The sequence below is a fragment of the Penicillium riverlandense genome (assembly GCF_028828495.1).
Source record: "Penicillium riverlandense strain IBT 135883 chromosome Unknown utg000003l_segment0_segment0, whole genome shotgun sequence".
Classification (NCBI taxonomy): Eukaryota; Fungi; Ascomycota; class Eurotiomycetes; order Eurotiales; family Aspergillaceae; genus Penicillium; species Penicillium riverlandense.
The window spans coordinates 4,679,665-4,706,151 of record NW_026643196.1 but is presented as its reverse complement, the minus strand read 5'-3'; the positions used below and the strand labels follow the sequence as shown (position 1 = coordinate 4,706,151).

Genomic DNA, 26,487 nt, shown 5'->3' with positions numbered 1-26,487 from the left:
CACTTTCCGTCATGACTTTTGTTGCATCTTGCAGGGAGCGTTGGGGACACATTTGCCAAGTTTATATTTTGATTCTCTTTTTTTTTTTCTAGCACGGGAAGGCTCATTGAATTTTCCTTCTTATTGAATGTCAACATTGCAGTCATCACGGTCGTGTATATATTTGCATCATCTCTTCATCCCCATATGTGCAAGATCTCTTCCCTCACTCACTCCGATCTAGGCGGAGGAAACCCAGTATCCAAATGCTCAAAGCCCGTCTCCGGTGACCACATATACCTTGACCAATCCTCAACATGAAATGTATCATCCGACAAACCCTCCGTCATATCAACATCCAAGTCATCCAAACAACCAAGTGACCTATCTCCCAGAGCCAGCGCCGGGTCCAACGGGAAATCAAACGGATTGATGCCCTCCGAGGGACTAATCAGTGTCTGTGCTAATTGAGCATCGGAGACAGACGTGGTAGTGGAAGTAGTAGGAAGGAGGGAGTAGGCAGGGTCAAACACGTTCGCCTGGGGCAGTAAAGAAGAGGCATGGTCCTGGTGCGACAATATCCCCGGCGCCGACTGCGCAAACGACATATTCGGCTGGACCATGCTAATCTGGGCTCCCCCCGCCGAGGATTCCGATGTAATCGACAGCCGATGGAGCGGCGTCTGAGACTCTGCGCCAGAAGTCTCAGAACCCGACCAGTCTCCCGGCCAGAGAGCAGCGTGGCTGATAGACGCAGCGCGCTCCGACGACGCAAGCGTGGGCAGCTGAGCCGACGACGAAACGTGCGCGGACGAGGACGTGGAGGCGGAACGAGTGATTGGAGGTGTCTTCTTGTGATTCTTGTTCTTGCCGTTATTCGAGTCCGGCCGCGGCGCAATCGGGAGGAAGCCAGCCGGGTTGGGGTGGCGAGGGTAGAGTCTGGCGTGCGGCGGTTTCTAGATATGCCCAAGAAAAAACACGGATCAGCTAAACCATGCCGCTCTGTATATTTTTCTTCTCTTCATATCTGAAACCGAAGATTTGCCCATTCCAATGGTATTTGTGTAATTGCGTTACTTTTGAGGGAGATTTTAGCTCTGCCTCGCGCCGTGCGCGGGCATGTTCGCTCGGCGAAGAGCAGGGAGTGGCATGGCAGATGGAGCAGGTGGCGAAAGGCCGGCCCTTGCGCTTGATGCGAATCAACGGTCGATCTATCTGCGTCGTTAGTAGGAAGTCATCAGTGAGAAATGTGAGGCATTACCATGATGTTTGCAGCTGGTCACACGGTGTCCCCGTATGCAAGCTTCGCAAGCCCACTTTTGACCGTCGATGAGCATCCCTCGACTGAGATATAGGAGAACTGCGCCATCTTTTGGGACGTCGTGCCTTTTATATTATGATTATTATTATTACTATTATTATTCCGTCGGGGTCCATTCCATATTGATCGCCCAGCTAAGGTAGGACTGAGGGGCAGCCCATGACATGGGATGACACAAATTATTATTATTATTTCTCTCTCTGTGATGAGGGATTATTTAGTAGTAGTTACTTCTCACGGGGTATAGTTAGGGCTAGCTATTGTACAGCCACAGGATCGCCTGCATGGGATTGGCTCGTGCCCTCGGCGGGTTCCGTGCGTGTTTAGCAGCTGTTTCATGGGAGCTTGGGCCAGGAAGAGGTGCTGGCTACGACCTTCCGGGATTGGGATGGGCGTGATGGAGAAACTAGTTGCTGGATACTAATCCGGTGTGTGAAAAAATTACTCTTCTCGTTAATAGTGGGCGGGACAAGAGAATTTTCAGAAAGGCTGCGGGATTTTTGGACACCTCGGCTGCCTAGTTAGCTTTTTTTTTTTTTGGCTTGTCCTTTATTTCCTTCAAATGGAAATTGACACGACCGGGAAAATCCCAAGGGACAATTTCCCACGGGCTGCCAGATCGGTGTTAGCAGAGCTGTCGACAAATGCCTCATATTTATGGGAGAGGGGGACAACCGTCCCTTCAGATCGTCGATTCATGGTTCTCGGTTCGGCAGTAGGGGCCATGACGCCCGCTGATATCACCCGAGACGAGCTAGCCCAACGCTGCACACAATCCTTTGCTTCATCTTGCATCTGGAGGTGGCTGTGCACGACGGTCGCCTGCCTAAGTGGCGCATTGTTTTTCTGGATAGGCGCCATAGCCTGCGACAGTAACCGTACCTAAATATGCCCGAGATCCGAGGAAAGCACTTAGCACGTTCCTGTGCCCGTGGCTGTCTTCCTTCTTCCCAGGAACCCTAATACTTACCAGTAAGGCCAGATTAAGGATAATTAAGCTTCAGTGCACTCCAATCACGGCGCGGCTAATTGCATCATCTTGGCGGGTGTTAACTATGCGCCATTTTGTATACCTGAGGCATTTTTCTATTCCAATTGAAAACCTCGCCTTCATCCCCTCCTGGTTTCCACCTCGCAAAAAAAAATTTATGGCCCCAGAGGCACGGGTGCAACTCGGCTAGCAGAAAATTTGGAAATTCATTTGTCACTGAATCGTTTGTCCTGCTGCTGGGAGGGGCATTCGGAAGTGCCAAAAGAGAGGGTGTCGTAGTGTGGGAAAAGTTGGGGGAGTGGTGATCCATCCTCTCTTCGTCACCTTCTTTTTTTTTTCCACTTGTACAACTAAACACCGCTATTTTCTGTTATTCTTTCTGGTCTCTGCATCAGTTATTTCGTGGTGTTAATGTCGCCACGTGCCCATAGGCAGCAATCAAATTGTGAGAGATGCCGTGGCGTCGTGGACATTCTTTGCAACATGGTAATCTGTCTGTGCTGCAGTCGCTCTTTAGTCGTTGAAATCGTCAATCTTTGAGCCAAATAATAAATCTGATTTTCCGGCTTGTGTTTGTGTTTGGGTATATCTGAGTTTCCCATTGCACAGTTGGGTGTGGTGTGCACCGTTGTGGTGCGCTATACCTAGGCAAACCCTCTTTCCCTCCTGCTTTTTGGGCTGTTGCTTCGGTCGCAAGAAAGATCTGGCTGACGGAGGCAGAGACAGATATTTATACTCAAGCCCACCCCTTTGCCTATGCCCGGCCTGCTCGGATGCAGCGGAAGAAAACTCAAATGCATACATACAACTCGGAAGAGCTGTGCCGTTCGTGCAGATATATTGCTCATGCCGCCGGACAGGGCATCAATAACATCGGGCACTGTGGCAATGGCAGAGGTTATTCCCTCACAATGACAGGCCATAGCACTCGACACTATTGCAAAACGCCATGCTCTCTTTTTTCGACATGCTGTTCTCTCGATTAGCAAGAGGGGGTGAGGAGGGCCCTGAGATGGCACAGACCAACACACTAGTCCGAAAACCGTTGCACGTTTTTCTCCGAGTCGAATCATAGACAAGCATGTCACCCAGCTAGTCGCTAAATGCCCAAATTGCCGAGCGCAGTGAACAAGTAATCCGAGTTAATGTTGCGATGCGTATCCAAGGCTGCCACGCTCTCGATGCGGAGATCCAACCAGGGGCTCCAGAGAAGAGCTGCGCGTGGCACGGGAAGCGAATCAAGGGCCTGGTGGTTGTCCGTCGCGAGGTAGCGGAGCAGCGCGAGCACGAGGTTGCCGCCTGCCGAAGAGCCCGACATCACGATTTGGGAGTGTGGGACTTTCAGTGCCTTCACTGCGTAAACATAGGATGTGATTGCGTCCTGCAGCGCGGCAGGGAAGCATGTATTCTCTTCTATAGAGAGACAAGATATTGCGTTGCAGGCACCGGGCAGCCCATCGCCTTGCTGAGAACATGTGGCCCATAGCCGCCTTCCAACTCTCGCGCGCCACCAAGCACGTAGGCACCGGGATGAAAATGGAGGACCATCCGCTCCAGAGGCTTGTCGGAATCTGGGAGAGAGCTGTACAGAGAGCTGTACCAAACGGCACCAATTCGTGATGGCTGGATTTTCGGGTCATTGAGAACAATGCCTCGGTAAGGCGAGCTGCTGCTGGTGCTCCCCTTCTCAGTGGGAGGGTCAATGACTATAAATCGTTCCTTCTCGCGGCCTGGCTCGAGAGACTTCGCCGTGTGGAATTTCACGGCGGTCGCATATTTGAACCAGAAGCGGAAGAGAGTGTTGCCGAGGACTTCGTGGTAGGTCCAGGATGTATTAGGTCGAGTCACTCTAGGTAAATAGTAGAGGCATGTGCCGAGGATGCGAAGTGGAAGTGTGAGGATCACAAAGGTGGTATAGAGGACTGTTCTGATGGACGGCATCGTGACAGATTTGCTTTCCTACGCTTGCCACTACTGGTATCTGAGGATATCTGACACGGGCCTGGTTCCAGGGGTCCAGACAAAAGGGAGACCAGCTTTAACTTATACATAGGAGGCTGTGAGGTCACCAACATGATTTATCGTCCGCATACTCCATCTAACTCTAGAACCGTTCAGCTTCGGCCCCTTTTTCCAGAATCAACTGATTTGGCCCCACTATCCGCCAATCCACAAACCCTCAGCTGCTCCAGCCCTAGCCAGCCTTAATGGGCTGACGGCAGCAACACAAGAAGGTATATAATATTGGTGGCAGACTCAGATTAGGCTTTATAGTAGTATTAATCAATCAGTTGTGCCCGTATACCGATGGAGGAAGTCCACTTGGGTCCTAAGTCAAGCTCATTGTGCCAAGCAAAACTAGCCCCAGCCTTGCGAGAACACAGCCCATTATTAGTTAGCTATTTTAGGTCTTAGTGAGGGGCTTTGACCCCCTGTAAATGACCAGATAATTAGACCCTTATTATCCACCTTGAAGATTATTATTGCCCCAAATTCTGACTCGAGCTTCTACATTAATTTTCGCATTGCATTGATTTAGCGTTCTGTTTTCATTGCATTGGATTCCATTGCAACGCACTACATCCTTACAACATGGCATCATCACAACAATTCTCCAATCGACGGGTTTTCTTGGTTCTTGCTCTCTGTCTAATCGCAATTTCACGCGCCGCATTCATTTTGCCCAAAGTCCCAGATATCCCGACAGTACCAGAGATCGGACCCGCGACAATTCCAGAGATCAACCCCCCGACAATCCCAAATATCAGGCCAGAGCCAGAAGAGCCAACACCCGGTGGTGGCTCTGACAGTCCTTCACTTGGCGTAGACAGTCCATCGGTTGGTGTAGACAGTCCATCATACGTCCCCGACACGGGTTCTCCGGGCGCACCAGGTGGAACTGATCACACTCCGTTATTCGCGGATAAGGGTTGGTTATAGCAACTATTCTACCTTTATCTATTGTTTTTTCTAACCCTTCGAACAGAGGCCCTAGAGAAATACTTCAAACTTTTTGACGGTGTCACAGACCTTCTTAGCGCCATTGAATCTGCTACCTCCACTAGCGCCGCGACATTCACCCGCGTAGCGCCCGCCAACGCAGCGATAACACCAGAACCCACAGCCGCAGACCCAACTCTAGGCTGTAGCATCTTCACTAGCTACATGTCCCTCTGCGCACCGACCACCTCAGCAATGGGCAGCAGCTCCGTCTTAGGCGTCCAAGCAACAGACCGCGCCTTCGCCTCCTGTGCCTGCTACTCATCCAAATACTGGGTCCCGGATGCTCTCGACAGCGCCGCACGAGTTTGTGCCGGCTATGCCACTGCAACCGTCTCGGAGTTCGCGGTGGCAGGTCTAGCTGCGGCTGCGGCGACTGCTTCGAGGATGGAAGGGTTCTGCCAGTCGATGGACAATGTGCGGTACTATGCCTCTGCGCATTTTGGTGCGGTTACACCTACGGCATCTGCTCGCTCCAGCGTAAGTACTTCGAGTGGCGATGGTTCTGGCTCGAATGGAAATGGAGCTGGGGTGGTGCGGGTTAAGCCGTTTGGGTTAGGAGTTATTGCTGCCCTGAGTGTGTTTTTGGGAGTCCCGTATTAGTTTAGATGTAGAACTATGCAACTGCCAGCTCACCATCAGGTACTTAGAAACTTATAGATGCCTCCCGCCAGCTTATAAATCTAGAGTTCCCCTCTTAGCCTCTCTAGAGCGCTCCGCCTAGCCTAGGCACTATTCGATCGTCGAGTTGCATAGCTAAGACAACCTAACCCCCCACAATAGCATATGCTGAGTATATCGCTCTTAGCTCCTTCTTTTATTAGATCCCTACTCTAGTCGTTCGAAATGCAATTAATCAGGCATTAATCGACTAAGAGGATTACGTCTTGCCTTTCTCTAAAAAGCGCAGGCTAACCGAAGTTCTTACCTTTCTAGCGAAAACTAAGTATAGGTCAAATTATATACCTATAGTTTGTATAGAATAGAACTCACCTAGAACAATTTTAAATATCATCCTAGCTATCAACAAAAGCACCTACTCTAATAGAAATGACCTACTACAAAAACTAAAAAGAAGCTTTAAAGAAATATTCTACGTACTTCATGATTCACAATATGGTTAGTCCTTACTATTTTGCATCTAATAATAACCTTTGACAATTTTCCAAAATTATAGATAGGTCTAAGCTTCAAAGGGAAATTTTTGCGTCAATCATCTCAATGTGCTCACCGTGGGTTCTATGCCGGTTGCGACTCAAGCGGAAGGCAACTAAGAGACCTATTTAAGATCTTTTAAGAGAGGCGATATTTAGTACTCGACGGATTAATCCTTAGAAGCTTTATAGCAAAGAGTTATTTGTCACGTTATCATTATTTACCTCAGAGGCGACTAAGGTCATACAACTAGCTAATCGATAGTTAAAGCACTAAGCTCTAGATAAGCTAGGTGATCTTATAGAAGAAATACATCACTTACAACAAATAGCACCACGCTTTTACGATTTGTTAGATCTAATCTCGAATAATAACATAGATCCGTCCTCAAGGTCTAGCTTATTAAATATCATTAGAAAGGTCTTAAGATACTAGGAAGCCGCTAGGCAACTATATCGAACGGCAAAGAAATTTCTATTAGTCCGGAATATGAAAATTCAACTAGCAAGCCTACCCCAAAAGGCATTCAAGGGTTAAATAAACTCTATCGAGTTCTCTAACCCACGTTCCTATTTATCTAGGCTTAGATTCGTTAAGGAGCAACAAAGTATGTCTCAATTGTACTATAAAACATAGTAAGAGACGTATGTAGAAATACTTCTATTATAGGAGCTCTAAATATCTTATTTAGGACTATCTAAAGGACGCTCTAGACGAAGAGAGGGATAAGACGAAGGATTTAGAAAAATAAGAGGGTGTTAGGGATCAGACCAAATTGTGTCAATTGATGGTATGTCCTATGCACAAGAAGGATTCATTAAAGAAAGGAAGAAAGAAAAGGGGAAGAAAGGAGAAACAAGATGCGTGGGTAAACATGGCAGAACGAAAAGGCGGTCAACAGTCACGAAGCTTCAGCTGAGTATAACAATATCAGGACTTCGTACGAAGGTCCTGTAACAGAGGGCTAGTAAGGGTTAATAAGGACTTTACTAGCCGTCTAAAGGAATCCTTATAGGCTTAAATTATTAATATCTAAGACCTATTAGATTCCTAAACCGATTCCGAATCCTCTAAACCTACTCGAGAAGAGCTTATTGTTATAGGACCTTCGTACGAAGTCCTGATATTGTTATACTCAGCTGAAGCTTTGTGACTATTGACCGCCTTTTCGTTCTGCCATGTTTACCTACACATCTTGTTTCCCCTTTCTTCCCCTTTTCTTTCTTCCTTTCTTTAATGAATTCTTCTTGTGCATAGGACATACCATCAATTGACACAATTTGGTCTGATCCCTAACAAAATCAGATTAACCTAAATTCTTTATGAATTATTTCTCAAACTCTACCGTGAAACAGTAATCTATTTTGGTTACTTTCTCAACAATCCCTGCTCACTTGTAATCGTATCGAGTAACAGTAAGAGATGGGCCATTGTTATAAAACGGCAAGGATCCATAGAAACTTGTAGAAGCTCCCATTCAAACAGAAGGTGAGTCTGGGACGCAGGTCACATAGGACTATCGTACAACTCCACTACTTCTCTCATCTATAATTAAATATCTCGTTCGTTTTGGCGCCTTAGGCTCAATTCCTAATTTCTGGAAGATAAAGACATGATGGAGTACGTAACATTGAACTTCGATAGCGAGCCGCGATGCCTATGTCACAAATGCCCCAACACAGCAAACCAAAATCGAAATTTATCTACCACGGCAAAATAATCGCTGCTCCTAGGGCTATCGCTGCTACAGTCGCCCCAAGAACGCCACTAAGTCCATCCCAAGTTGGTGATCGTGAATTAAGCCTTGCTGCCGCATTAGTTGTGCCAAGATCCGTGGGTTGGTGTACAAGCGTAATGGGATAAGCTGCTGTCACTCCAACAAGGGTAGATGTTTCGCTTGGTGCGAAACTGCCATGTAAGGTTTGCGTAATGGGAAGGTCTGACACGAGGGTTTCTAGCTGTCCTTCAATCGTGACGCCGTCGACCCAGATTTCCGTACTCGTGTCCGTCGATATATCAGCGTTCGGAAAGACGCGGACACAGCCCGTCGAAATCTTATAGTCACTAAGTGTAGAATAACAGCCAACTATCTCGTCTGCAGTCATAGAGCTAGGACAGCATATGACCGCTGTTTCGCTTGGGTCGAGTAACTGCATCAGCACATTTGCGGGCAAGTTGAGCGCGAAAATGTTATTGGTTGTTGGAAGGGGTGTGGCGGGACTAAAGATCCCCGTCCAGTTAACGGGTTTAGTTCCGTCGCGCGAAGCAACTCCAACTTCGTGCCATCCTGACGGACAGTATAGACCCGGGGAGTAGTATTGCGCCTGATATACAAGGCTCGGGTTATTGTTGTACGAAGTACCAGACGGCAAATCAGTGATTGTGCCCGTTGGCCTGCAACGCCAATATTCGGTGTTGATGTCACAGCTGGCGTGAGCTAGCCAGACATCTGGAAGGCTGGACGGGGCAATATTGACATTCCAGGAGCTTTGGCAAGAGGCAGGCGGCGTGAATGTAGTGGTGAGCGGTCCTACGTTGGTAAACGTATAGGCCGAGATGATTGAAGCAGACGGCATGGTTGCGGATTGATTAGATTTTTCAATTCAAGAGAATAAAGCAATCTCAGGCACCAGGACTAAGAGGGCCTATTACCATAGATAAATAGGGGGGAGGAACATGGCGCAGTAGCTAAGCCCAGCACGGGGCTCGCTACCGTAGTATTAGGTTAGCGTGGTTGAGGCTCGCGCGTAGGGTAGTATATGCCGAGCATAAGAAATCGCACCAATTGTAAAGTCCACTGAAGGGCAGGCACCGGCTCGGAAGAATTGGGGGAGAGACAAATGTTAGAAAGATTTTCATATTAGGATAGTTGGTTGAAATCCCACTTCTATACGGATGCAGCGCCGTTACTACGATAATATCTTACGGGACAGCGAGGTACAGGGGTATTGCCTTAGTCTAGTTGCAGCTAATAGAGACTAGCCTTTCATAGGTGGGAAACCTACCCCCGACATGGCACAGCCGGATCGTCAGAAACCAATCGCTTACATCGCTTGATAGTCCCCCTTTTTTTACCCGTCATTATTTATATACATTTGATTCCCCACAACTAAAACATTCTAGTGGTTAGTGTGTTGCCTACCATGGACAAAAGTAGTATGTGGATGACAATATTATGACTATAGGGAAAGATCCAGCTATTTGTAGTCGCAGTAGCTCACCTCCCTATTGCCTAGCGGAGTGGCAGCCTAACAGATAGCCACTCCTACAGGTCTATATACAACACGTGACCTAGGGATCCAATTTAATTGCGAGGGGTCAGGGTAAATGAAAATCATCCATCCACTATGCTGTAACACAACTAGTTCTTGATTAAGACCCTGTACCTTTTCACTAAACCACTTTGGTCATGATCTTTTAAGTTAATTGGCTGGAATTTGAGGTTCGTGAGGGTCACCCTAAGGGTTGTGAGTGTAACGGGCCAGAGTAGCTGTCTGATCACGTGCAAGCACGCGACCCACGACCATTGTTTATCGACTTCGCGCACCTAGATAGCTCTCCTCTCCACGCTTTTAGTAAATTGCGATTGGCATCTCCAGTTGGCATACCAACTCGACTCAGCGCTTCACAGGTATTAGAAGTTCACCTAGTTATATGTGGCCCACGCGAGAACTAACTTAGTCTCCTCTAAGTCTATACGGAGGGCGGCTAGATCGTCATAGATCTCCTTTCGCTTCGTAGGAGACTAATAGGTATTAACGTGAGGAGGTTTTCTATCCAAGACGGACGATATAGGAGTAGACTATATAGGTGTCAAAATCGTACGACGGCTAGGGGACTATATAAAAACTGGCTACGAGATTAGTATCGATATGACTTATAGAGGCAATTAGAAAGCTATAGGCGTAGGAGATATCCGTATAGAAGTGGTCTATGCCAGAGTGTTTACTACCCGCATCCTCTTATATAGTCACGGCTCCCTTAGTGACTAGCTTCTCCGTAAGAGATGTGATTGATTCTATCTCGGGCTATGTAGCGACCACCTTTGTGGGCTTCTTCACACGGAGCTTCTTCGTGGGAGACTTTATGGATGCATCCTCGTCCATGCCTTCCTACAACAATGCCTATATGAAGTCGAGTATAACCTCGTCCTTACGAAAAGAATAGGCGTGTGCTTCTGTCTGCTAGGCACAACTCATATAGGCCCTACCAAAGATTGCTTTTCTAGGCGAAAACAAGGCCACCTTGTACGAAATGAAAGCCTTCGTCGTACTAGAATTCTTGTACTGTACGCAACTTTCCATGTGGGGCAATAATACTAGGTTATTAACTAAAAGCTATACGGCGTTAGGTAGGGTTTCGAATAGGTATATATCTAGGAATGCTATCCACAGGCTTCTACTCCACGTTAGCCACGTTTCTGCCTTGAGAGATCAACCCGTATAGTGCCTTTTCTTCTACGGTTAGACCTTCTAGAAGCAACGGGTTCCCATAATCGTCTAAGGATGATATCTTCGACAATATGCCTATACGAACATCAATAAATGGTCACAAGAGCACTATATAGAGACTTACCCTTCGTACGAGCAACATTCTATGCGAGCGACTCAAAGTCATGCCCAGGATATCTCGCTTAGGCGTCTCTACTGCTACGTGCTAAGCCCCTATGGCGTTAGTATGCGCCCTTATCATAGGCACACGGTCACTCTCATACAATTCTGAAAAAAACAACGCCCACAATGCTCTAAAAGACAACATACGTGGTTTCCCAGATGCGTACAGCCTATCATTTACAAGTTCTATACGAAAAAGTATTCTTCACAACCTCGAGGGCGAGATTTGGAGTTAGTAGGGGAGGATGTGAGATCAGGAACGTCCGTACAAAATCCTTACTGATCACGTGGCATTAGCCTCTTAAATCAGATACATCAAAGGCAAGCCTGGTACTGTAGAAGCCATTACCGACGAGAGTAGAGGATGCAGCACATTCCGCCGTGATCCTCACCCTTCAACTCATCTTGAAAATAATTACCGGTAAGTATCTAGTAAGTAACTCATCTCTACAACCCATTCCTGCACAAGCAGCACCACTCAGGCTTCTCCGAACAGCAATTTCCATCTACTCATCATCGCGGATATCGACGACCGTCTGCTTCCACTTGCGAGCCGGGACACGGCGCCGGAACAGAATGTCGATCTCACGGAAGGACCTGTGCTTCATCTCTGGAATCCACATCCAAGCCATGACGGTGCAGACAAAGGCGGTACCAGCCCAGACGTAGCCGCTCCTCCCGCCCAGGTTCCACTTCTCAGAGTTGAGCATGTAGCTGGCAAGGAAGATGCAAGGAATATTGACCAAGTAGTAGGCACCTCGTCCAATACCGGTTGTCAGTGGCCTGAGACGAACGGAAGATGTCTCGCCGATGATGACCCATGAAGCAGGGGCGGGTCCCAAGCAGAACAGGACGGAGACGATCAAGCCAAGTGATGCTTGCGCATTGCGAGTCGCGTTACTATCGTTACATGAAGCCGCAATACCGAGGAAGATCAAGAATGCACAGTTGATGAATTGACCATAGACATAGATGGTGCGTCGGCCGAGGTATGTGGTGAGGACCCAAGATAGCATAACCATGATCCACTGGAGGGCAGAAGTGATGAGACCAAGTGCGAATGCGGTCTGTTCCGCCATGCCGGCCTCTGAGCTGGTGTTAGTCTGCTATGAGGTTGCAGGAAATGGCTAGACTCACGTTTGAAAAAGTAAACCGCTTGGTTAGCAATCAGATTGCCCGTCAGATTCTGAGATGCGTACACACCGCACACAATCAATGTGCGGTAGCGATCGGTACCTTTCCACAGTTCAATGAGACTGGGCTGCTTCTCAGTCTTCTCGAGTTCGATCGTGCGACGCATCATTGCGACTGCGTCAGCGGGATTATCATTTGCACTCGCGCGTCCAAGGCGTTTGACAGCCTTCTCCGCCTCAGCCAGACGGCCCTTTCGTACGAGCCACCAGGGCGATTCAGGCGCAAAGAAGAGTAGGATAGCGAGGGGAGTAGGAAACATCCACTGGAGGGCAATGGGAACTCTGGGATGACTGTTAGTCCAGTGCTCCTCGATGGCATCTATGGGAGCGGACGAACCTGTACGCTGACGAGTCGTTCTTGGATTGGTAGTGGTAAGTGATACCGCCGACTATGATCGACCCAATCGCCCAGAACATCTGCAACATCTGCGTCGCTGGAGCTCTCAATCTCATTGGCACAATTTCGGCACAGTAGGCGGGTGCATTGGCGATAAAAATGCCCCACGGGATGCCTTCCAGGATCTGGGACGCGAAAAACATCCCATTGCTGTTGCCGAAATAGAAGATGAAGATGAAGCCGTTCAAGCACATGAGACCGCCAATGGTTGCCCATCGATATCCAATCCAACTGGTAATGGGACCTGCGATGAATACACCGATAAAGGCACCGATTGGCCCGCTACACTGGAATGCTGACTGCCATGAAGCTTCGATAAGCCACCCGTTTTTTTCGCTGTATACACCAAAATCCTTCGCGAATTGATGTGTGGCTACGAACTGTCCCATTAAGAAAACACAGTATGACTCCATGATCTATCGCAACGTTAGAGAAATGATCTGCTTGTCATGGGCAAGAGCTTACAATGGTGAATGACATCACGAATGCCCACCAGCTGGCAGCGGGATAGGCCTTGACAGCCTGGAGCACAGTCATACCATGTTCGACCTCCTCGGCATCGATGGCGCCAGCTCTGTCGTAGTCGACCTTCTCGTCGACATCGTAAGCAGGTCCGCCCTTGGAGGTGGGCTGCGCCTCGATCTCCGACGGTGAGGTCTGTTTCTCTGTGATGTCGCTATTCATGTTGACGATTTCTGAGAGAAACGGGTGAATGAAAGAGACGCAGGCACGACTGGGGGTTTCAGAACTTTATATCTGCGACAACACGCGCGTGATGGTGATCCCGATCTTAACTTAATTGAGTGAAGCTTGCCCCGGACCTTGACCCCTCAGCCCAACATCTCCACTCATGAAGGTCATTTTTCCCGGCACTACTGTAGCAGCGTCACTTGATTATGGTAGGCTCTTGTCGAGCGAAGTAACCTGATAGGTACTAGTCGGGAAAAAATGTACCGGTTCCTTTGCGGGGTCTGCTAAAGTGGCAATCTGGTGGTACGGTGTGGTGGTGTGGGTCTAGATGTGGCGTTCCATTCGCCGGAGAATTTCCTGCTTTGGATCGTAGGGGAGAGTCCAGAATCCTCCCTCCTTCAGTTAGTGCAAATCATGCCTGTGCCCCGTCGCAAGGTTTTTTCTTGTTTTGCACTCTGAAATCGGACCCTCCTCCTGTCAAGGTGGTTCAATTCTCTTGAGCCTATCATAATGAGCGAGTAAATTTAACCGAGGAGCTGGGAGTGGATAAGCGCTAATTATTAGTTAGCGCTGTGCTTGACTCCGGGTATCGAGTACCACGGGCAAATGTTCAGCAAACGTGACCCATTCAGAATGTCTTCGAACGCTGGCCTCCGAACATGAAGTCGGATGCTCATGATGCTTGATCTCTCTATCTCTGTAGAATACCATGCTCAGTGGGAGGCAATTAGACGTGCAGGGTCCAAGATAAATATTATCGATCTTTAGAGAACCTGACGAATCCCAGAGTTGGACACGGCTCGGTGTCATCTCATCCGCGGGCTATGGGCTCGGCCAGTTTTACCCCGGACGGTCACTACCCCGTGCCATGACCCCGGACGGATCCTGAATCCCTTCCAATGGAGAAAAGGAGAAATACCGAAATTGAAGAGTACAAAATATTAAATTGCATGAAAAGGAGCAGTACAGTATGTGTATGTGTAGTTCATTTACCCTGACCCCTCGTCGAAGTTGAGACCTTGGATTGAGGTACAAGTGTGATAATCATTCTCTAACCCAATGGGCTAAAAGGCCACGAGTTCGGATGGCCTGTGCGGGTGGCCCTCCACTGGGGTTTCACCATTTCTGGGGATGCGGGGGCCCCAGACGGGTTTAGTTAGTGCTTATCTGGCTACCGCGCTCTGCGTTCTGAGTCTCGCCGGTGTGGTTAGCGCTGGAGGTGGTGGTTGGTGGAACCAAGCACGTAACTAAAGTCTAGGGCTTCGGTGATTAGTTCAGCGACATGCGGCCGGATTAGTGTCCGACGGAAGATCGCGAGTGTCCAATAATAAAATCGGCTTCAACGTATATACACCATACACCAAACATGCAGATCATCTAGCATCTAAAGAAGACATTGCTAGAAATGATCCAACCCGCAACCAACGAAGCAACCCGGCCTCCTCTCCTGCTCGCGCCGTGGTTGGTGGAAATGTGCACGGCCTGGGCTAACCCGTTCATCCCGTTTGTGGACTAGTGCCGACGCCTCAATCCCTGGACCCGGAGCTAGGGAAAGGCGTGAAACGACACGGTCCTTTCGGTTGATATTGGCTAAGCTGGGTGTCTCGGAGTGCAAGGACCCCTCGGCTAGATGTCCTCGTAGCCGAGTCTGAGGGCTGTATGGGGATTATGGTCCGACGGAGTGTCTGTAGTCGCTATGCCGGTAAGGGAGGGCGCGACGAAGACGGGGCGTAAGCAGAGTGATCAAGAAGTGATTCCTTAATTAAACAGCTTCTAGGGCCGGCTAATAGTTCAAACCTTCGTGGTTCGGCGACAAAATACTGCCTGCCCTGGGTCGTCGGTTATCACTTGCTTTCATGCTCGGATTGTTGAGTGGTGATGGGACTCGTTCTGCTTTGGAAAAGGGGCTAAGTTTGATCCAGAGGATCATAAATTTTACCTAGTGTGCGAATTGGGCCACCAAGAAAAATAGAAATCGGAACTTGCATACCAATTCCGAACCCCCGGTCAATTCACTGAATACTGGTATTGCACTGGCGTACGGGTACTGCTAGGTGGCTGGGTTCAAATGGATGAGGACACCCGAGTGTCGTGTCTATGGAGCAATCTCCAAACTACATACACCATTTTGGTCAAGCGAGGAGGTGCCGCTAACCTCTGGCCCGGTATGATGGAGATACTTTCCATGCTGCTGAGTACGGACATTCTGCAATGACACCCAGGTCGGACGAATGCCCTGCAGACTAGATCGTTGAGCGGGATGCAGCACATGCTCAACTGCTCATTATCGACCACCGCGAGGATGGCTCGTTAGATTTTGTGGTCACCATTCGCAAAGAAGTCGGTCATTCGCTTCAGATATATCGCAAATAACACTACTTGAAACATCATAATACTACTCGTTGGCGCAAACAATACACTCTGGCAAGGTGATTGGGAAATCGACTTCTGCGAAAGTAATCACTTTTTTATACATTTGCCAATCGTGCCTTGGCCTTGTACGATATACATGATATTAAGCTGCAGAGCGATCACCTTGGTTTACATCAACCGAGTGGGTAAACGGAGACTTCTCAAGCAGGAGCAATCAATACCTGAAGTAGTTTCAAAGAGGCTTCCCCTCGTCAAACTTCGATTGGTCGACTTTGCTGCAATTTCAAAGAGCAGTTGAAGATCATTTAAGACGGATATTCTTGCAGGTATTCATAGGCAGGTCTCTATGGCATATTCCTTCCTCTGGTTCGGGGACGGTGGAAATTCTACCACCTATTAAAAAAGCGATGTAAAAAAAGCATGCTGATATTGCTACCTTATCCCCACAAAACACAAAAGCGAGCGGCATTAAGACCTGCTGTACACATCCAACACCCGCGATCCATCAACACTGCACAGCCATAAGTATGAAGCAGTCCGTAAAACAAAAATACCCAAATACAAATAAAGAAGAAAGTGCCATCCGTTGCAAATGATGGCATGAAAGAAAAAAAGACAAAACGACCACGAAGGACAAACTACAGGAGAACCAGACTGGCGCCGAACAGCGTCGAGAGAGCCGTCACCAGACCCATAATCATGGAAGCCGTGCTCAGACCAATAGGCTTGACGGCAACAGCGGCAGCGCTGGATGAGGCACCGCCGGAAGAACCGCTGGAGGAACTATCATCGGACACCGAGCCCGAGCCGGGAGCCGCAGTGCCGGTGGACTGGGTGCCTGCTTCCATGCTACCGCCGCCGCTGAATCCCTTGCCCTTTCCAGCTCCCTGCGTCAGGTACTTCTTGGCAGGGGCGGGCATGGCAGGGAGAGAATCGTTGTCAACATCCCAGCTGGGCGAGTTCTTAGCTGGGCAGGGGTTGGGACCGCCGGTTGCGTTGTAGTTACCATCACCGCTAGGGTTGGAAGTCTTGGAGAAGGCGGTCTTGAGGGCGTCGTAGTCGGGAAGCTCCTTGACGTCGTTGCCGCTGATCTTGACGAGGCCGTAGTTGCTCGATTCTTCAGAGTACTCGTAGACCAATCCCCCGGAGTAGACGGAGGTCATCTCGGTGGAGTACAGAGCGCTGACTTCCTCGAACTTGCGCTCGTTGGTGTTGCAGCCATACTCGGACAGGAAGAGTGGAATGCCATATCCGGTGAAGTTCTTGACCTTCTGGTCCCAGCCGGAAATGGTGAATGAGGAAGGATCGCACCAGGAGTAGTCGTTGAAGGCGAAGAAGTCGCTGCGCTCGTCGTCGGGGCCGCAGTTCATGTACTCGGCCATCTCCAGGCGGTTGGTGTCGATATCAGCCTATCTAGTGATTAGCACTGATTGGTTATCAAGGTAAAAAAGACAAACCGCGGAGTATCCAACAGGCACATGGCGCAGTTTCCGCGCACGAAGGTAGGAACGAATATCCCGAGTTACAGCCTTGACGTAAGGGGCAGCCTTGGAGGAAGGACCATCGTTGATGACCTCATTGCCAGAAAAGAAGGCCAGTGTGTTGTCGTACTTGGCAAACATCTCCACCGTGGCAAAGACGTACTGCAGGTAGACATCATTGTACGAAACCTTGGGGTCGGCGCGGTTAATGGCGTACTTGGGTGTGTTGACATCGAGAACGAGGTAGATACCCGCCTCCGCGAGCGCGTTCATGCACTCATCGTGGTCCTGGGAGTTGTCCACCGAATAAACACGAACGGTATTTAGACCCAGATCCTTGAACTTCTGGATATCACGCTTGCAGCCATCCGCATCGGCGATGGGATCGGCCAGCTTGGAGGAGCCGCCGGGCTGATAGTCCACACCACGGATGTAGAAACGGTCGTTGCCTTGGAAGAAGGCGTTGCCCTTGACAGTGATGGGGACAACTGAGCCTCCCAGGACGGTAGAAGTACCCAGAAGGACGGCAGTGGCCACGGATGTGACGGTGGTCTTCATGGTTGAGTGAGTGTGATGAAGTGGTTGAAAAAGAATGGCGGGTCGTCGGATTTCGGGGTTGTCAAAAATGAAAGTGATGGGAGAAGAGAACGAGCGGGAAGTGAAGAGAAGAAGAGGAATGTAGGACAAGAAAGAAGGAGAAGGAAGGGATGAAGGGTGTGGTGTCGCACCTTCCTGGAGAATGTTCAGGTTGTGTGACTGCAAGGGAGGAAGGAGGTATACGCAGGCACAGAAGTATAACATTATCGACCCTTTCTACTCGGTACAAGTTACCTACTCTGTCCGTCGTTTCTCCAACTGATTCGTCCCATGAACCCAATCCAGCAAACCAATTGCCCCGTAATTCAAATTGAACTTCTCATGATGCAAATCATGCATCTTGGCCTTATTCCGAAAGAAATCATAGCCGCTATGCACGGTAGCCGTTTCGACCAGCTCGAACGCCAAGAAGATCCAAAAGGTAATCAGATGGCTGTGCAGGAGCTGCGGCGGAAGGGATATGGGCAGCACATTGGCGAAGATCTGCTCAATCGGATGCGCGAACTGCGCCGCCAGCGCGATCGGCGCGGTGAAGCGGTGGTGTTGCTTGTGGATGCGCTTGTAGAAGTAGGGGACGTGCAGCAGGCGGTGGCTGTAGTAGAACATGGCCTCGCGCATTAGGAGACATAGAATGACATCGCGACATATCTCGGCGGGGCCGGGGAGGGACGACTCGATGCGATATGATGAGGCGGAGCCGGCACGGCGGGCGATGAAAAGGAGACCGAGATGGAGGACCGAGGAGATGATCTGGTTCCGCGTCACGACCATGAAGCAGTGCGCGATCTCGCGGCGCGTGGGCTGTTTCGGGGCGGGCTGGATCTTGTGCCGCTGGGAAAAAGCGGGTGCGACGGCATCCAGGCACAAATAGCAGCTGGACAGGAGCCAGAAGGACAGCACCTGGACTAGAAATGTGCCGACGAACTCGATCTGCTGGGGCGAGTAGCTGGCCACCACATTGGCCCAGTGTTTCTGGATAATATTCATAGTTGAACAGATGTTGGGGTTAAGTCTGGGGTGTGCGGTCTTTTTAAGTTGTGCCTCGGTCCCCATAATCGATCGACGAAAGCCATCGCGCCAATGAAGAAATGGTGGATCTCGGCTGAAATTAGTGCAGCTTCATGTGATGATGAAGTAGAAAATAGACATAGATATAGAGCAATGTTGACGTGAAGCTCTAATGGCCCGAAAGCAACCAGGGAAGGCACGCCTGCCAGGCCCGATCCATTATTTACACCTTCCGTCCTCTTCTTCTCTTCTTCTCATCTTCACTCGTTTCTTACGTAGCACATCATATATCCACTTTCCCAATCCAAAGTATATATCCCCCATGCAACCACAACCATAACTAACACCCAACACAGATGCACAAGTACATCGAATACATGCTCAGCCAGCTCTTCTCCAGCGCCAAAGGCCAGGACGACAAGCTCTTCACCGCAGGACCCGCCTTCGCAGATCATCCAGAGCCAACAATCGAGCTCGCTTGCCCAGAAGTAGGCCCGTCTGGATCGGAACTCCACGTGGATCACTCGGCCAACGGCGCAGGACTCTTCCCGGGACTGAGTTGGCCCGCGGGCTCAGACGAGATCAAGCAATACCTGCTCGTCAGCGAGGACCCGGATGCGCCGTTGCCCGATCCCCTCATCCACGGCATCTACTACGGCATCGCGCCAAGCGTGACAGGCGTCAACTGGGAGGATCTCGAGCTGGCAGATCAGAGTGATGAGCCTTACCTCCTCAAAGGTGGATTCAAGTATGGCAAGAACCGTGGTGGCAATGTCTATATCCCGCCTCAGCCGATGCGCGGGCATGGACCGCATCGGTATTTCTTTGAGCTCATTGCGCTCTCCCAGCTAATTAATGTTACTGCGCTGAGTGCTGTGCCGACTTCAGTGGAGATCCAGGGCGCAATTGATGGGAATGTGGTTGGATGGGGCGAGTGGGTGGGTGTGTATGAGCGCGACTGGGAGTGAGGATTTGATGGTGGTGTTTTGGGCGTTAGTTTTGGATGTGGTATGGACGAGACTCGGTGGTGTTGATTGCTTTTGATTACTTGCATGCGTTATAGATATACCCCTTACCCGACTGGCGATTCGGCGAAATGAAGGATTTGTATATTATTCTTCAAATGGGAGTACATTCATTCTTCCTGGTTGTTCACTGTCAGCGTAGTGCAGGAAAGGTACGGTTGTTAATTTCGTGGTCAGCTTCAGATGCCGGTCGGCCAGTCAATAACTGTGCATTCAGAACAGCATAGATATTATCACGAGACTAACTCTCATCTTATTATAAGACACCAGTCCAGACAATCCCCCTTGACTATTATTTCTCCCCTGCCAGTGGGATACTCTCCCCCTGCCTCTTCCCCTGATTCCCGGAGGGTGAACAAGCCCCTGTACTACAACTCTAGTACATGAACCTGCAAACAACGTAACAGAGATAGTCAGCTCAGGCTCAAATACCGGGCTGGAAGACTCTGTACTTAGGTAACCGACAGTGCAACGTCTCGCATCAGGGCAGTTCCAAGACAGATTTCCAACGCGGCCATCACACCCTATGTATCGATCTATTTGAGTGGGCTCGTGGTACCGAGAATACTTAATCAATAGTTTGTCCCTGCACCGTAATCACTGTCGCTCCTGTATTTGTCCGTTTCTATCAGCAGAAGAATTTTATCGAACACAGGTTTGAATCGAAAGCCTTCAGTCAGGTTAGTGTAACAGAAGTACGTCGGCCAAAGCAGTTGATTGTTAATTGCGCGGAAGATGATTCCGGGAAAGGAAAGGCAAGGCGCCTATCCACCCAACTGGTGGCCAGAGCAAAACATGACCTGCCAAGATAACCGTCGTTCCTGCCCCTGGCGGGGAACTCCCGGGAACCACTAAATATAATCCACAGTCATAGTGAAAACTCTCAGAAAGGGCAGGGCTGCCACCTCTGCATGGTGGCGTCTAGCGTGAACCATGCGGCAGGAATCGAGATGGATCACATTGGACCCATAAGAGAGGACATTATTATTATACTTATCGCTTCTCATACAGCCCCATAGGTAATTTAATGCCTAACTCTCCACTAATATAGTGAGGCGCAAAGTAAATACGCCCAACCATTCGCTGATTTCGAACCCGAGCCCGCTCATCGCATATCATACCACACCACATGCACAACCCTCCCTGGGCCCTGCAGATGGACAGGGCACATAGGGCGCATAGGCACCATCCAGCCGCAGTGCCATAAAGCCATTGTTCCTGATAGCACGGAGGTTATTATAACACCGCTGGGCCTATTTATACAAGGAGGAATTCCCTGGTGGGTGATTGCGGAGCCGTGGATTCCTGGCATTTTCAGCGGAGAGTCTGCCGAGAGGTCTTTTTTTAATATTTTTGCATAGTCAGCAGTCAATATGTTTTCTCTTAGACATATTGTGCCGATTCTCTTGCTGGGGGAGCTTGTCGCGGCCGGCTTTGCGTGTCCGGGTTTGGAATGGTGCGGGCCTAGTATGGTCGCGGTGCGGAAGGAATGGTTTGTATAGCCTCGCCTACTCCAGTCTTGTCTTGTGCTGATGATGAAATGTATGGTATCAGGGGCGAATTGACCGCCGCAGAACGGATAGACTATACCAGCGCAGTCGTGTGTCTGCACCACAAACCAGCCGAGCTGCCCAGCGCCGAATATCCCGGCGTCAAAAGCCGACTCGATGATTTCGTGGCGTGCGTGAACGATCAAATCGTGCTCTGGATGTTGACTGATACCTAGTAACTATAGTACGCACATCAACTACACCCTCCGAGTCCATTATGACGGACTCTTTCTCCCCTGGCACCGGCGATATCTCTGGCTCTGGGAGCGGGCACTGCGAGAGGAATGCGGATACAGAGGGCATCTGCCGTGAGTGTTTCTAGCTTCAGGACCCAACCAGCCCTCCCTAACCACGCAGACAGATACTGGAACTGGCCACTATGGGCCGACAACCTCGCCGCCAGCCCCCTCTTCGACGGCAGCGAGACCTCCCTCTCGGGAGACGGGGTATACGATCCGAACGAGCAACCCCTCACAAACGGCAACCTCACCATCCCGCGAGGCACAGGCGGCGGCTGCGTGCGCGGCGGCCCCTTCAAAAATATCAAGCTACACCTAGGACCCTTCTCGCGCACACTCACATCTTTCACAGAAATCCCCTCCCCAGGATTCGCCTACAACCCCCGCTGCTTCAGCCGCAGTCTCAACGACTGGGTAGCGAGCCGGTACACGAACCGGACGATCGTCGAGACTTTGCTCGCCTCAAGGGATATCAACGAGTTCCTCACCGTCGTCGACCACTGGCCGCCGCGGATGGACGGGGTCTTCGGCGTCCATGGCGGCGGCCACTTTAGTCTCGGAGGAACCATGCAGGATCTCTTCGCGTCGCCGCAGGACCCGGCTTTTTTTCTGCACCATGGTATGGTCGATCGCATGTGGGATATTTGGCAGGACCGGGATGAAGAGACACGGCGGTATGCACTTAATGGGACGGGGGTTATTCTTAACCCGCCGAGCGCACCCCTCGTCACCTTGGATACGGTAATGGAGTTTGGGATTTTAGATCGGCCGCGCACGGTGAGGGAGGTCATGAGTCCGGTGGAAGGTGGACTTTGTTATACATACACTTAGCTGGTCGATTGTACTTAATTAGGAACCAGGCACATTCGCTGGGTGAGACAAATGGATACGATGATGATGACACGACTTCTATTTTGGGTGATCCCGGGCCAATCAGTGAGGTGAGTGAGTATCCACGGTTATGAGGCGGGTGGGACCGAGCAGGACTGAGTTGTTCTGAAAGCGTCAATGGAAATAATAATCATGGTCAGTGTACTCCGAACGGTGCAGTACCTAGAATAATCATCAGCATCGTCCGTGTAGACATAGTCCCGAAACACCCAAGCCAAGCTCAAGATCGGCTCCGCCACATCGGAACCTCAGGCTCCACTCCAAATCCGGAATCTCTTGCTTGCTTTCTGGTTTTTCCCTCTTCTCTTTTTTTATTTCCTTGTCTCACCTCTTGTTCCTTCTCTGTTCTTCTTCCTTTTCTTCCTCCTCTTCCACCCCGTCCTCCAGAGATTGTAAACACCCACACCCACCATGCTGCGTCTCAACATTCTTCAGATCTTCCTTTCGCTGATCGGCCTCTTCACACTTATCTCGGCGGAGCAGTCCCCCACTCCCACCACCGACGACCTCACCCACCGCGAGGCCATCCAGAAGCTGCTCGCCAACATCAACGAGGACTCCATCCACAATGCCCTGCATACCCTGTCCGAGAAATTCCGCGACGGCATCTTCCCCAATGACCAGGCTGCGGCTGAGGCGATCCGCGAAGATGACGAGAGCCTCTCGGAACGCCTGATGAATCTCGTCAAGAGAGATGTCAAAAACAACACTGCTCACTCGGACAATGTTTCGACCACTCCTCCGTCCCAAGCTACTACCACGGACTCCACCACCACCACTACGACGGAGACCTCGTCCAAGCCCACCACCACCACAACCACCACCACCACCACTACTACAACTACTACCACCACCACCTCGTCAACCGCCGACACTACATCCACTACCACCACCACGGAGTCGACGACAGCCCCCTCGTCCCACACGACTTCCTCCGGCACCCCGACGACGTTTTCCACAACATCCAGCTCGCCCGTCACATCCAGTTCTTCGGTCTCCTCGAGCACCACCACCAATGCATCCACCTCCACCTTCCAGAGCACAACCACCTTGCCCGACGGTACTGTCCACACCGTCACCGCCATCACCGTGGTGCATCCGAGTGCAACGGACTCCACTTCCACGGACACCAAGCCAGCCCCCGGTCTGCAGACCGGCGCTGCTGCCCTGACGACCGGCTTGACTCGCGAGGTCATTGCCATGGTCGGCGGCGCTGTCGTGGTCGCCATGGCTCTGTGATGGTGATGGTGATGCCATCTCCCTCTATTTCCATCCTGGATTTGCCATGATTACGAGACATCCTTCGCATCTTTTTTTTAATCTTTTCAGTGGCGTTTTTCTCTGCACAAGTTCAAGCATATCACAGCAAAGCAACGGTCCTTTTGCATCTTCTCATGACTCACGTCATCTTACGATCCTTACGCACGACCCACGAGTTTCCTACTCCCGTCTCTCCTTTCTCAAAGCATTTCCCATCGGCTGGCAGCGATTTCTGATCTTATTTCGGTGATGCGGATCTGCAATTTGTACCACACGCAGCGTCACCATATCTACATGTGAATTAGTTAGATCTTTCGGAGTGGACATACAAGAACACTTAGTTCCTGAACATCTTGCGCGTAGACATGTGCATTCATTATATTCAACTAAATGCAAGGGTATGTACGTATGTATGTAAAAAAAGCTCTCAAGCAAAAATAAGTACCGAATCCGAATATCCCACATCTCCTCTAACCTCCTCACTGTCACCGACCAATACCAGCAGCACCCTGCCACCTCTCCTCCCCAGTCCAATACCGCACCACACTCTCCCACCCAGCTAGATCCCCGTCCCTTAACAGCGCCGCAACATCCACATTGAGCGGCGAGTCCGGCTGCGGATCTGTCAGCAGCTGGTGGATTGCCGTCAGCGTCGTCGAGAGCGTGTACACGGGACTCCAGTGCTCGGTGGTCAAGAGCGTGAGACAGATCTCGCCTGTCGTGAAGGAGATGTTCGGGTGGGAGATGCGCGTCGCGAAGTGGATGGTTGGCGGCGCGAGCGGGTAGTTCGATGGGATTGCGATGCGGAGATGCCAGAGGCCGCCTTTTTTTTAATTCATTCATGTTAGTTCAGTTCATTTCGGTTCGGTCCAGTTGGGATATCTATCAGACACTTGGGGGGAAGAAACACGCGAACGACATACCCTCATACGGTGTCCCGGCCACGCCTTTTAGCACAGCCTCCCAGTGGAGCAGGTCCTCCTCGTCGACGGGGCCGAGGTGCAGAAGGGCTTCGTTGGGTGACTTGGTGTAGTCTTTCAGCTCGCGCAGGAGGCGTTGCGTTGTGCTGGATGAGGGTGCGGATGACGACATTGGGAGTGGTTGGAATGTGCTGAATGAGAGTCGGTGTAGCCGAGGGAGGAAGAAGGGAGAATGCAAACGGTATTACGATAGGAGGTGAATAGAGAATGAACAATGCGACTGCACTGGCTGTCGCGCCGGAGAGGGGGGAGGAGGTAGAGGAGGTGAAAAGAGGAAGAAGAAGAGGAGCCGAATCTGGGAAGCGCCGAGGTTGTTGGACTGGACCGTCTGTTCCCCCGGACGAACCAAATCTCCACCAAGACTCATCCACCACCCCATGTGAAATCTACACCAATTCGTCCTCCGTCCACCCTTTTCATCATGCGCACTTCGCGTGCCTCTAAAGAAACAGCCAAAGTGCTACAGGCGCTGTCACCCCCTCCGCGCCGCCAGACGCGTAATTCCTCGCTCAACGCCAGCGCGTTGAAAACGTTCGCCTACAACGCCAATCCGCAAGTCAACCCCCATCCCGCTGTGAAAAGTGAAGATGAGTCCTCTCTCTCCTCTGCCCACACAGCAGACATCGAGGATCTGCTCGAACCGCCCTCGAAACGTCGAAAGAACAACACGGCCCAGTCGACCGCGGTTCGCAAGCCCCGTTCAACGCCCTCCAAGGCTGCCGTGAAGCCCGAATCCGATGAGAACCAACCCCCAGCACATTCGCGACGACTCCCAGCGCGAAAACAACGCGGCGCGGATGGTTCAGTTACTGTTGAACCGCCCTCGAATTGGGAGGCCATGTACAACCTCGTGAAACAAATGCGAGAGGAGAACCCCACTGCGCCGGTGGACACGATGGGCTGCGCAGAGCTCTACTGGCGCGCATCCTCGCCCCGAGATCGCCGGTTCCAGACTCTTGTGGCACTGATGCTCTCGTCTCAGACCAAGGACACTGTGACGGCCGTGGCCATGCAGCGGCTGCATACCGAGCTGGGCGATGCACCAGCAGATGATATTAAAGTCAAAGCAGAAGAAGATCATCTTTCCGAATTTACCAAGATCAAGACCGAAGAAAAGGAAGACGACAAGAAGCTCCCCGCGCCAAAAGACAGCACACTCAATCTCGAGAACATCCTTGCCGTCTCGCCCACCCGCCTCAACGAACTCATCCACACAGTCGGCTTCCACAACAACAAAACAAAATATATCAAGTCCGCTGCCATCATCCTCCGTGATGAGCACAACTCCGACATCCCGTCCACCCCCGAAGCACTAATGGCACTCCCCGGCGTAGGCCCCAAAATGGCCTACCTGTGCATGAGCGCCGCATGGGGACAACACGAGGGCATCGGTGTGGACGTGCACGTCCACCGCATTACCAATCTCTGGGGCTGGCATAAGACCAAGACCCCTGAGGAGACCCGCAAGGCATTGCAGTCGTGGCTTCCGCGCGATAAGTGGCATGAGATTAACAAGTTGCTTGTTGGTCTAGGGCAAACGGTTTGTTTGCCAGTTAAGAAGCGCTGTGGAGATTGCTGTCTTGCTGGTACGAAGCTGTGTAAGAGTGAGATCAAAGGGTTGCCCAGCACGGGGATTGTTGTTAAGAAGGGTAGTCCGGAGGAGGAGCCGAAGGTGAAGGTTGAGATATCATGATCGTGTGTATTTTATAGGAAATGTACAGCTATAACTCAGTCGTTGTATATT

General features: G+C 50.6%; 12 protein-coding genes across 12 annotated transcripts; 5 read left to right on the top strand and 7 right to left on the bottom strand.

Moving 5' to 3' along the window:
- Window positions 1–209: 209 nt before the first annotated feature.
- N7474_005530 (uncharacterized protein) lies at window positions 210–1,316 on the bottom strand (the record flags this gene model as incomplete). Its single annotated transcript, XM_057196945.1, has 3 exons — window positions 210–935; window positions 1,057–1,190; window positions 1,241–1,316. The coding sequence occupies 3 exons, from the start codon at window positions 1,314–1,316 to the stop codon at window positions 210–212; spliced, it is 936 nt and encodes a 311-aa protein (XP_057054341.1).
- Window positions 1,317–3,390: 2,074 nt separating this feature from the next.
- Window positions 3,391–4,232, bottom strand: N7474_005529 (uncharacterized protein; the record flags this gene model as incomplete). Its single annotated transcript, XM_057196944.1, has 2 exons — window positions 3,391–3,672; window positions 3,738–4,232. The coding sequence occupies 2 exons, from the start codon at window positions 4,230–4,232 to the stop codon at window positions 3,391–3,393; spliced, it is 777 nt and encodes a 258-aa protein (XP_057054340.1).
- A 651-nt stretch (window positions 4,233–4,883) lies between these two features.
- N7474_005528 (uncharacterized protein) lies at window positions 4,884–5,894 on the top strand (the record flags this gene model as incomplete). Its single annotated transcript, XM_057196943.1, has 2 exons — window positions 4,884–5,220; window positions 5,287–5,894. The coding sequence occupies 2 exons, from the start codon at window positions 4,884–4,886 to the stop codon at window positions 5,892–5,894; spliced, it is 945 nt and encodes a 314-aa protein (XP_057054339.1).
- A 2,255-nt stretch (window positions 5,895–8,149) lies between these two features.
- Window positions 8,150–9,022, bottom strand: N7474_005527 (uncharacterized protein; the record flags this gene model as incomplete). The annotated part of the gene is made up of 1 exon (XM_057196942.1): window positions 8,150–9,022. The coding sequence occupies one exon, from the start codon at window positions 9,020–9,022 to the stop codon at window positions 8,150–8,152; it is 873 nt and encodes a 290-aa protein (XP_057054338.1).
- Window positions 9,023–11,565: 2,543 nt separating this feature from the next.
- Window positions 11,566–13,333, bottom strand: N7474_005526 (putative MFS maltose transporter; the record flags this gene model as incomplete). Its single annotated transcript, XM_057196941.1, has 4 exons — window positions 11,566–12,146; window positions 12,197–12,534; window positions 12,590–13,065; window positions 13,115–13,333. The coding sequence occupies 4 exons, from the start codon at window positions 13,331–13,333 to the stop codon at window positions 11,566–11,568; spliced, it is 1,614 nt and encodes a 537-aa protein (XP_057054337.1).
- Window positions 13,334–16,350: 3,017 nt separating this feature from the next.
- On the bottom strand, window positions 16,351–17,751 carry gel1 (1,3-beta-glucanosyltransferase gel1; the record flags this gene model as incomplete). The annotated part of the gene is made up of 2 exons (XM_057196940.1): window positions 16,351–17,121; window positions 17,170–17,751. The coding sequence occupies 2 exons, from the start codon at window positions 17,749–17,751 to the stop codon at window positions 16,351–16,353; spliced, it is 1,353 nt and encodes a 450-aa protein (XP_057054336.1).
- A 273-nt stretch (window positions 17,752–18,024) lies between these two features.
- On the bottom strand, window positions 18,025–18,777 carry N7474_005524 (sterol desaturase family protein; the record flags this gene model as incomplete). Its single annotated transcript, XM_057196939.1, has 1 exon — window positions 18,025–18,777. The coding sequence occupies one exon, from the start codon at window positions 18,775–18,777 to the stop codon at window positions 18,025–18,027; it is 753 nt and encodes a 250-aa protein (XP_057054335.1).
- A 377-nt stretch (window positions 18,778–19,154) lies between these two features.
- Window positions 19,155–19,766, top strand: N7474_005523 (YbhB/YbcL family Raf kinase inhibitor-like protein; the record flags this gene model as incomplete). The annotated part of the gene is made up of 1 exon (XM_057196938.1): window positions 19,155–19,766. The coding sequence occupies one exon, from the start codon at window positions 19,155–19,157 to the stop codon at window positions 19,764–19,766; it is 612 nt and encodes a 203-aa protein (XP_057054334.1).
- Window positions 19,767–21,196: 1,430 nt separating this feature from the next.
- N7474_005522 (tyrosinase family protein) lies at window positions 21,197–22,443 on the top strand (the record flags this gene model as incomplete). Its single annotated transcript, XM_057196937.1, has 4 exons — window positions 21,197–21,315; window positions 21,378–21,503; window positions 21,559–21,681; window positions 21,735–22,443. The coding sequence occupies 4 exons, from the start codon at window positions 21,197–21,199 to the stop codon at window positions 22,441–22,443; spliced, it is 1,077 nt and encodes a 358-aa protein (XP_057054333.1).
- A 471-nt stretch (window positions 22,444–22,914) lies between these two features.
- N7474_005521 (putative GPI anchored cell wall protein (Dan4)) lies at window positions 22,915–23,742 on the top strand (the record flags this gene model as incomplete). The annotated part of the gene is made up of 1 exon (XM_057196936.1): window positions 22,915–23,742. The coding sequence occupies one exon, from the start codon at window positions 22,915–22,917 to the stop codon at window positions 23,740–23,742; it is 828 nt and encodes a 275-aa protein (XP_057054332.1).
- Window positions 23,743–24,248: 506 nt separating this feature from the next.
- Window positions 24,249–24,855, bottom strand: pex4 (putative ubiquitin conjugating enzyme (UbcJ); the record flags this gene model as incomplete). Its single annotated transcript, XM_057196935.1, has 2 exons — window positions 24,249–24,586; window positions 24,687–24,855. The coding sequence occupies 2 exons, from the start codon at window positions 24,853–24,855 to the stop codon at window positions 24,249–24,251; spliced, it is 507 nt and encodes a 168-aa protein (XP_057054331.1).
- A 309-nt stretch (window positions 24,856–25,164) lies between these two features.
- N7474_005519 (endonuclease III domain-containing protein) lies at window positions 25,165–26,436 on the top strand (the record flags this gene model as incomplete). Its single annotated transcript, XM_057196934.1, has 1 exon — window positions 25,165–26,436. The coding sequence occupies one exon, from the start codon at window positions 25,165–25,167 to the stop codon at window positions 26,434–26,436; it is 1,272 nt and encodes a 423-aa protein (XP_057054330.1).
- Window positions 26,437–26,487: the final 51 nt, after the last annotated feature.